A 10591-nucleotide genomic window follows, 5' to 3' on the forward strand; every position below is an offset into this window, starting at 1 on the left:
GTTGCCCCAGCATTTTTCAAACCGAATGGCATGACTCTGTAATAATAAGTGCCCCACGGCGTGGTGAAAGCCATCTTTTCTGCGTCGTCCTCATCCATCAGAACCTGGTGATACCCAGCATAACAATCCACGAAAGACTGTGTCTCATGTTTGGAACAGTTGTCAACAAGAATATGAATGTTTGGCAGTGGAAAGTTGTCATTGGGACTTGCTTTGTTCAAATCCCGATAATCAACACACACTCGGGTTTTCCCATCTTTCTTCGGCACTGAGACCACATTAGCTAACCACGTGGTGTATCGGACCACCCGAATCACACCAGCTTTTAATTGTTTGGTGACTTCTTCTTTGATCTTATCACCGATTTCCGTTTTAAACTTTCTTTACTTTTGTTGTATGAGTGGGTAACCGGGATAAGTTGGCAATTTATGTACTACCAAATCAACGCTCAAACCTGGCATATCATCATAGGACCATGCAAACACATCCTTGAATTCAAACAAAAGTTGGATCAATGCATCCCTAGTTCTTTCATCGGCGTGAATGCTTATCATGGTTTCTCGGACCTCTTTTGGACTGCCCAAATTAACTGGCTCGGTTTCATTTAAGTTTGGCTTAGGCTTATTCTCAAATTGTTCCAATTCTCGATTTATTTCCCTAAAAGCCTCATCTTCATCATATTTTGGATCTTGATTCATTATTTCACAGTTAGATAGCATTTTAGGATCTGGGCAAGAAGTCCGCAAGCATGTCATGTTATTTAAGTCCGCATTATTAGAACTAAAAAGGAAAAGATAAGAAAAATAGCAAAATTAGAATAAAGAAAAAGGAAACATCCATTGATGATGAAATATTGATTTTATTTCATTAAATTAAAGATAAGAGGGTTTACATCGAAATCAAAAGACAATAAAATAAAAATATTCGAGTTACACCCTGAAATAACTCGTAATGTAGAAAAGATGGCAAGACTGGACTACCAGGATTCCCGCCTGATAGGGAATAGGGTAGCTTTCCAATTCTGAAGCTTGGCATTTGGCCCCATGTATAACACCTCAACAGTGCTCGTTCCTTCCCCGGCTGGACCATGTGGGACTTATACAACATTCGTTTCATGGCTTCACAAATATCCTCAATCTTTTCAGCCGTGAAGGCCTCTTCTTCTTATTCTTCATCATATTTGGGATCAATAAATGACTTGGCGAGATGCGGAACGGGCTGAGGCAGGACCCACCCATTTTTGTTGCGCTCATCAGCCCATTTTCTATTGGCCTCTGTAGCTCGAAAACCTATGCCGAAGAATTTCTCATTGGCGGTTCACGTAACGGGCTCTATGATGCCTTGTAGATATACCCCGAGCCCCTTTCCAGGCTTGTACCCATGTTTAATCATTTCAGTGGTGACCATGACCGAGGCATTAGATAAACAAGGTTGAGGAAACGGGGCCCTTTCTTCGCATTGATCAATGATCACAATTTTGAAGGCTTGGTAGACAATGTGCTCACTTCCTTCTCTAGCTTCGAGACATGGGACTGAAGGGTCCCTGTAAATGGACTGTTCATCCTCCCCGTAGACAACAATTTCTTGGTTTTCATGTTCAAATTTGACCATTTGATGAAGAGTGTAGGGCACAGCTCCTGCAGCGTGAGTCCATGGTCTTCCTAGGAGAAAATTATATGAAGTATCCATGTCCAGAACCTGGAAAGTTCTTCGAAATCTACAGGGCCAATGGTCAAAATCAAATCAATTTCCCCTATTGTGTCTCGTTTGACACCATCAAAAGCGCACACACATACATTGTTTGGTCGGATTCTTTCTGTTCCAATTTTCATCCTCTGGAGTGTTGAGAGAGGGCAAATGTCAACCCCAGACCCACTATCTAGCATGACTCTCTTCATATAATAACCTTTGCATTTGACAGTCAAGTGAAGGGCTTTTTTGTGGGCGGCTCCCTCTTGGGGCAAATCATCACGGCTGAAGGAAATCCTATTAACTTCAAAGAATTGTCCAGTCATTCTTTCCAGTTGTTCAACTGAAGTTTCAACCGAGACATATGCCTCGTTCAATGTTTTCAGGAGTACTTTCTGATGTTCATTTGAGCTAATAAAAAGAGATAAAAGTGAAACATGGGAAGGAGTCTTCCTGAGCTGGTCAATTATTGCATATTCCGAAGTTTTCATTTTTCGGAAAAACTCTTCTGCTTCCTCAGAACTCACAAGTTTCTTAGGCGGAAACCGTTTATCCTTGCTCAGTTTTAACATCTTTTGCTCTTCTGGGTTGTGGTACTTCCTAGGTTGGTTCATTTCGTTCACCTCTCCCATAATCTCTTTCCACTTGTAAGTAACCATTGTTTTGCTATAATTCCAAGGGACTGCAGTGGGGTCTCTCACAGGGCTCTGTGGTGCGCGACTAATAACCACAGGCTCATTCAGCCTTGGTGAAATTACCGGCCCCCGCGCCACATAAATCCCTTTTGGCACATACAACTTTGGCACATTTAGCGTGACTTTCCTCCGCTCAAATCTTTTGGGAGTGTTCAACATGAGTTGTTCTTTCCTTGGGGCCCTAGGAACATAGAGAATTGCGTCCTTAGCAGGTGCTACCCCAGTATTTGTTTCTGCAACTTGAGGAGTTAAAGTGATTTTCTTCTCATTTTTGGCTTGTTTCACCGCCGCTTTAGGTCTTGCCTCTGAATCGACAATGGTGATGATAGCTTTCAAAGCTGGATAAAACTCTTTATCATCACAAATCATTCCAATGACTGACCCATTGTTGTGAGTCGGTAATGGATTATTAGTCACATTGGGGACTTCCTCGTCCCTCAGCACCACTCATTTTTGTTCTATCAAATTCTTAACGGCTCTCTTAAGAGTCCAACATTCCTCTGTATCATGACCCTCTGCACTGAATGATAGGCACACCTAGTACCGGGCCGGTATGATGGAGATTCCGGATTTTGCCGGTTTGGAGGTACAAGTTGTAATAGACCCATCTGGACTAATTTTGGAAATAGGCTAGAGTAGGACTCACCAATAGGGGTGAAGTTGTTTCTCCTAGGATGCTCACGAGGGCATGTATTATGTTGGTAATTGTTTTGTGGGGGACGGGGGTTATATGGAGCTTGGTAAGGATGATTATTTCTGGGAGGTGGAGATCGGTTTTGGTTGTAGTGTTGTTATGGCCGTGTATAAGGTTGGGCATTCATCACCGCATAGGGAGGCGGTGCCACAGAATATGCTGCATCTTGATAGGGGTAGTAGTGTTGTGGGGTTCTGGAAGGCAGGTAAGAATGATCGCGGGATCGATGGGGGCCTCTCAAACCTGAAGTCATCATGGCTCCTTCTTCCCTCTTCTTTTGATTTGCTAAAACTCTCGAGCCGTTCTGGATGGCTTGGGAGGTGGCTCTAAAAGTAGATTGACTTATGATTCGGCCAGTTTTCAAGCCATTTTCTACCATTTCTCCGATTTTTATGGCCTCTGCAAAAGTTTTTCCCATTGCATACATCATGTTCTGAAAGTAATCGGCCTCTTGGGCCTGTAAGAAAACATTGACCATTTCTGCCTCATCCATAGGCGGTTTCACTCTGGATGCTTGCTCACGCCACTTGATAGCATATTCACGGAAGCTTTCCGTGATTTTCTTCTTGAAATTGGTTAGAGAATTCCTATTTGGAGCTATATCAATATTGTATTGAAATTGCCTGACGAAATCTCGGGCCAAGTTATCTCATATATGCTAATGGGAGATGTCCTGATCTATGTACCATTCTGACGCAATTCCCGTCAAGCTCTCCCCGAAATAGGCCATCAAAAGTTCTTCTTTTCCACCTGCCCCTCTCAGCTGATTGCAATATCTTTTCAAATGAGCGATCAGGTCTCCGTGCCCGTCGTACTTTTCAAATTTTGGCATTTTAAAACCAACGGGCCAATGAACATGAGGAAACATACACAGATCGGAGTAGGAGACACTCTTTTGGACACTCAGGCCTTGCATGTTCTTCAGACCTTTTACAAGGCTTTTCATCTTCCGAACCATCTCTTCTTTCTCGGGGTTTCTCATAGCTCTTTCCTATTCCATAAGAGACTCAAACTGCGGGTGTTGAGGGTAAGAGTTTGGGGTAACACGAGCATTGTCTAGCTGAAATTGCGGGACTTGAAAAGTGAAAGCTGAAGGCTCGAAGCATGGCCTGAGAACTGTTGGTTGTGCCATAGTAGAGACTGGTGGTGCGGTGAATAATGTAGAAGGTACCCCTGAAAATGGTGCCTGGGGGCGAACCTCAGAAGGCATACCGGTGAAATTGGCCGATATAGTGGGGTACCCAAACGGGATGAATGAGTTTGTTACGGGGATGGGGACATTAGAGATTCCACTCATCTTGGGAAGCAGTTCAGGAAATCCTGGGATTATACTGGGCGGTTCTTTTCCATTAGACCAAGCGTCCCACATTTCTAACATGCGGACGCGCAACCTCCTATTTTCCTCAGTGGCTGCGGACTCTGACTATGGAATAGCCGATACAGGACTATCCTCAGGCTTAATAATTATACCTAAATCTGTTTTTTAGCTCCCCTGCAACGACGGCAAAATTTGATCTCGCCCAAATAATACCTCAGTTTGGGGTTGTGAAGCGGTCGATTGCAATAATAATTACCTAACTGGGAGTCGGGATCGAATCCACGGGGAGCGTATATAAGATTAGGTATATATTCGGAATAAGCGCGTAAAGTGTCTAAGATGCACTTCCACAAACTGTGTTTTGATTCTACTTCTAAATTATGCTACGGTTTGCAAATGTAAAGATAGATAATAATATTTTTGGTGTTTATTTTTTTCAAGTATGTAAAAGCTCTAGGGCTGTGACTTCCACCTAGGTGTTTGCCTAACGGGTTATGGGCTTTAGAGCGGGTTTCGTTGGTCGGGGTGTATCATAGCAATCAACACACAATTACCCACTCAATACCTCTCGGTAATATAGTGGTTTTACCCAATTTGGCTCTCTCTCAAGTCCAAATGGGTAATGCACAAAACAGTTGATAGATGCTCAAGTCGGGTTTTACTATCTCTAGATTCAACCCTTTAATTGGGACTATCAATTTCTTTAGTTCATCCCAATTTCTTGTTAGCCAAGTTTTCTTAGACTAAGTCTCTCTTTCTCAAGTAGAGACTAAGTCAAATAGGCTTGAATAAATGTTTGCAACCATTAATTCTATAATTATAGCAAGTTGAGTGAATTCGAGAGACTCACTTGAACATTAGGAGTGAATTAACTAGAGTTAAATCGCAGATAATTATCTTGCACCTATCCAATCAACCCTTATTTTCTCCCATTGATAACATCCTTGCTACTTTTGTTTGATTGTCATTAGTCAATTAACTCTAGATTCTTAGTTAATTTTAGTTTTAATTCACATAATTCTCAACTTTTGATCATCTTGGATAGCAATCTAACTACAAACTACAATAATATTGTTTAACTCCAATACCTGTGGATACAATATTATATTTTACTATATTCGACTAGCGAGCATATTTAAGTATGTTTTGCGCTCGTCAAATTTTTGCGCTGTTGCTGGGGATTGAAAATCAATAGTGTTTGAAATAGTTTGTAGTGCTAATTCAAGAATTATGTTTTAGTTTTTTTCTTTTCTTTTTCCTTTTCAATTTTATTTTCTTTATTAGTTAACTTCTTTTCAATAATTTTTTTGTAGTTCCTAATAAGTTGGAGAAGATACTATAGATATTGAACTCTAAATATTGTGAAGATGGAGTACAACCAGCCTAAGAAAACGGTTGAAGAGTTAGCAGATGAATATTATCAGCGGTCTGCTATGTGTTTTAAATGTGGTGGAAATCATCTATGGGTTGATTGTCAAACAGGTATGTATTCCTCCTATGGTTCGTATTTTGAACAGTCTCACTCTGTTTCTAGTTCGTACAGGTATGAGGATTCATATGGGTACAATCTTGACTCTGGTTAGGATGAATACCCTTATTATAACTGGAATGGAAGCGAAGTGAGACAACCACCTCAAGGGGAGAATGGTAGCTTGGAAGGGCTTATGTATAAGTTCATAAATAAGTCGATAGAGAGATTTACACAAGATGATGAAGCCATGAACAACCTAAAAATGCAAGAAAGTCAAATAATAATTACACTTAGAAAGCTCATTGCGTTGTGATGGTGAATATATGGAGGAGATACCCTGTGAGAATGAGCCTACCCAAGAGGATGAGTATCCACAGAGAGAGCTTTTCACTATTCAAGATGACTCTGATTCAATTGAGATGATTGAAAATAAGGCTGTGGTTGAGTGTGAAGAAACGAAAGAAGAGTTCAAACCCCCATCCACCTTTTCACATTTGCAACATTTGGTAGAAGAGAATGAGAAACAAATAGTCTTGGACATACCAGAGGAATATTCACTTGACCTTTCTTCTTTGTTTTCTTATTCTAACCTTGATCATGTGGATTTTATTATCACGACCCAAAATTCAACTAGTCGTGATGGCACCTAACCCAACCCGCTAGATAAGCCAACTTTCAACTACCCAATTTCAATAACAATTATGTCACAGTTTCTATGGTGCACTCCCACATGCCCGTCACCTAGCATGTGCGTCACCTCCCAACAATTCACATAATACATATATTCAGGGTTCATACCCTCAGCTCCAAAATTAGACGAGTTACTTACCTCGAACAAGCCAAATCCAATGTCGAGCAAGCTAAGCAATGCTCCAGAAATTCCATTCTGCGCGTATCAACTTCCAAACGGCTCGAATGTAGTCACAATTAATTTGATTTAGCCCACAAAAATTATAGGAATTAATTCCATATCAAAATACTAATATTTTCCACAAAATCTGAAATTACGCCCCAAAAATCACCTGTGGGGCCCACATCTCGGAATCCGACGAAACTCACAAAATACGACATACCATCAAATTACAAGTTCAACCATACTAATTTCACTCAAATTCGACTCCGAATCGGTATTCAAAACTCGAAAAATTCGTTTTGTGACATTATAGAAATTTCCTTCTATTTCTCTTGAAGATTCGATAATCTTACACCAAAAATGAAGATTAATTCATGAAATATAATCATAAGAGAGTCAAGAACACTTACCCCAAGTTGTGTGGAAACATTACTCTCCAAAATCGCCCAAACTGAGCTCCAAAATCGGAAAAATGGGAAAAAATCTCTGAACCCTCGTTTTTAACACTGCCCAGGCATTTCCGTACCTGCGGTGCCTGGGCTCGCACCTACGCATCCGCTTTTGCGGACGAAAAATGTGCGACTACGAAAACAGCCGGCTTTCAAAAATCTAGCATCTACAGTGCCCTTCTCGCATCTGCGGGCTCGTAGATGCGCATACCCCTTCGCACATGCGGCCTCGCAGATGCGGGCAATTTCTTCACACCTGTGAGCACTGCCCAGTTCCACTCTTGGCCTCTTCTGCGACTGGTTGTGCGCACGTGCGGCTTCGCACATGCGATCAAAATCTTCGCAGGTGCGTTCACACCAGTAGGCAGTAGTTCCAACATTTCCTTAAGTCCGAATTTGATCCGTTAATCTTCCGAAACTCACCCGAGGCCCCCGGGACCTCAACCAAATTTACCAACAAGTCCCATAACATAATACGGACCTACTCGAGGCCTCAAATCACATCAAACAACTTCAAAAGGATGAATCGCACCTCAAATCAAAATCAATGAACTTTGAACCTTCAAATTCTATATCTTGTGCCGAAACACATCAAATCAATCCGGAATGTCTTCAAATTTTGCACACAAGTCACATTTCACATTACAGACCTATTCCAATTTCTAGAATTAGATTTCGACCCCGATATCAAAAAGTCAACCCCACGGTCAAACTTCCAAAAATTCAACTTTCGCCATTTCAAGCCTAATTCCACTACGGACCTCCAAATAATTTTCCGGACACGCTCCTAAGTCCAAAATCACCATGCGAAGCTTTTGGAATCATCAAAACTCTATTCCGAGGTCGTTTACATATAAGTCGACATCCGGTCACTATTTAACTTAAGCTTTAAACCTTGGAACTAAGTGTTCCAATTCATTCCAAAACCTCACCGGACCCGAACCATTTACCCCGGCAATTCACACAACAACTATAAAGTACAATTTGAGCAGTAAATGGGGAAACAGGGTTGTAATACTCAAAACGACTGGCTGGGTTGTTACATTCTCCCCCACTTAAACATACGTTCGTCCTCGAACATGCCAAGAGTAGTTTCCAAGCCTTCAAATCACTATTTCATCTTACCACGCACGTACCCGGGGGTGAACCCATGTCACCCTATTCCATATAAGCTTGACAACACAATACAACTGAAATCATTGATATAACTTTAGCCCATAAACCTTGGAATTTAATTTCCAACCTTTAGAATTTCTTTCAATACACGAATCTTACATTTACACACTGTATGAGTTTGAACAAGCTGTATTAAGCCATAACCATAACCACAGACATAATCACCTAACATATTACACAACTCGCATGCTCGTAGCACCATTCCTGATCACAGTGACTACTCCAAAACCAGCCAAATACTAGTATTAAACCCATATCGAACCAAACCTCATCCCAAAACCTTCGTACACTATTGATAATAAAAGAAACACGCGAAATTTCATGACCACTTACCAGATCAATAAGTCACGGAGCTCTCTCACCCCAACCAGAACCATAATCTCCTTCTGAGCTGACTTTCAATATTATACTCCCGAATATATCGAAATAAAAACCTGATAGTACCCATTCTAGGTCCAAGGACCTTATATTACTAAACACAACTATTTTACAGACATGCCGCACCAATATAATTCAGAGCCACAACCCGTGCCATCCGTGCACCAATACGCAACAATTAAAATGTACTCAATCGTGGAAAATAACTCAAATGAGAGAACTGCCCCACCAGATTAACAAGTACCACCATAAGAAATGCTAAAAATCCATCACACACCGTAGAACCATCACACGATTCTAACACAAGGTTCATACCTTAACATAACTCCGCTGCAATGCGCGACCCCATCCAAACACGAGTCCATATTATCTACCTTGAGTCACCTTGCTAAAAAATCAATAACGACGGAGAGACAAATGACAAAAATGCCACACGAAACCTGAAAGAACATAACCATTACACAATCGATCATGCAATACCCAAATACTCATCACGCTCAAATTTCGCTATAAAGCCCAAATAGAACCACACCATCTGTGCACATAACCAATGAATCACAACTTCTCGTAGCATAGAAGAGTAACTCATAGATCATTCAGAACATGAATTAGTCCAACACCAACCGAACGACACATCCCTCAACAATAGCAGTGTGGAGCCAACCAATCCGACTCGGTGTAGAATACACATCCTAATTGGGCCTACCAATAAACCCCCAAATCGACTCTGGTTACCCACAGTAGATAAATAACCCTCCGAAAATTTGCAACGACGGAGTCATAATACATACCATTATCTGGCTAGCTTCGGCCATGACTTCGCAGTCCGCAACCATGAAACAATCTGCTCCAAATCCATAGAACACACGAATCACCATTTCTGATTCCATCTCCACCGCCCGAATGTCTAACACATCTCTCATACACGATCATCCCACGAGGAATATTTCTCCCATTCTTTCGTGTCACATAGCAACGTCTTAAAATCAGCAGTCGATCAACCGGGAAAATGCCACAATACCTATAAAATATCCATAATTCAAAGCATAGTGCGCCTTCTGAAATGTATACTCTACTCACGCAATACAAGTAGTGATAGCATTCATCTAAACATCGAAAACTGTTCATCCCCTCTAAGAATTTATGACCTCCCTTTCAAAGCTAAATCGTGACCTTGCACACGCCAACCTTAATCCCACACAACACACCGTATCTATCATGCCATCAGTTGAAAAATATGAGAACCTCATAATCATTCTGAGTCTCAAGTAGAATACGTATCCGATCAGCCAGAAGCCTTCCATTTGATCCATCCGGTAGAAAATCACAATACTCAACATACTCCTCAGGCCGGTAGGAAAATGCCCATCTCAAACCGTGGTAGAAATACTCGAGAATGCTTTGGAATCCATTTGCACATAATCAAGCCATCAGAGTTGAATCTCCCTAGCTCAACCAAGCCACGCAGGTCGCCAAACCCAGGTGTATTGCCACAAAGCACCTGTAGAAGCCCCCACATCATAAGCACCCAAAGAACCGATCATATCCATTACCATACTGATCCATCCTACTACCCAGTTGTCTTATTTTCTCCGAGTTTCTTCTGAATTTGTCTTCATATTGTTACTTCTCCTTGATGAACGCCACGATATTTAGCCACAGCTCACCCCACAAACCTAGCATAGAACCACAACGCCCTACGACCCATAAGCAATTGTATTCTTCTTAAGCATCTTCAAAAATACCACAACTGTAACACTCACTCTGAGAATACCTTATGTGAATTTGAAATTGTTCTTCTTACCTTCCTTATACTAAAATGTACAATCCATAGTCATACAGAATTTCCGCAATTCCAGGCACTATCA

General features: G+C 41.3%; 1 protein-coding gene across 1 annotated transcript; it reads right to left on the reverse strand.

Annotated features, from left to right (window-relative positions):
- Positions 1–1317: 1317 nt before the first annotated feature.
- Positions 1318–4060, reverse strand: LOC142168181 (uncharacterized). Its single transcript, XM_075228840.1, has 4 exons — positions 3765–4060; positions 3322–3665; positions 1797–2722; positions 1318–1698 (listed from the first exon to the last, which is right to left on the reverse strand). The coding sequence occupies exons 1-4, from the start codon at positions 4058–4060 to the stop codon at positions 1318–1320; spliced, it is 1947 nt and encodes a 648-aa protein (XP_075084941.1).
- Positions 4061–10591: the final 6531 nt, after the last annotated feature.

This window comes from Nicotiana tabacum, chromosome 13 (assembly GCF_000715075.1).
Source record: "Nicotiana tabacum cultivar K326 chromosome 13, ASM71507v2, whole genome shotgun sequence".
In the NCBI taxonomy this organism is placed as follows: Eukaryota; Viridiplantae; Streptophyta; class Magnoliopsida; order Solanales; family Solanaceae; genus Nicotiana; species Nicotiana tabacum.

What these genes read in the sequence shown, in the direction of transcription:
- LOC142168181 (XM_075228840.1), bottom strand. Translation starts at nt 4,060, where the DNA reads ATGAGAAACCCCGAGAAAGAAGAGATGGTTCGGAAGATGAAAAGCCTT. An exon ending in AGGAGCCATGATGACTTCAG is followed by an intron (nt 2,723 to 3,321) that starts GTTTGAGAGGCC and finishes AGTTTTATCCAG; the next exon opens with CTTTGAAAGCTATCATCACC. An exon ending in AAAGAATCCGACCAAACAAT is followed by an intron (nt 1,699 to 1,796) that starts GTATGTGTGTGC and finishes AGAACTTTCCAG; the next exon opens with GTTCTGGACATGGATACTTC.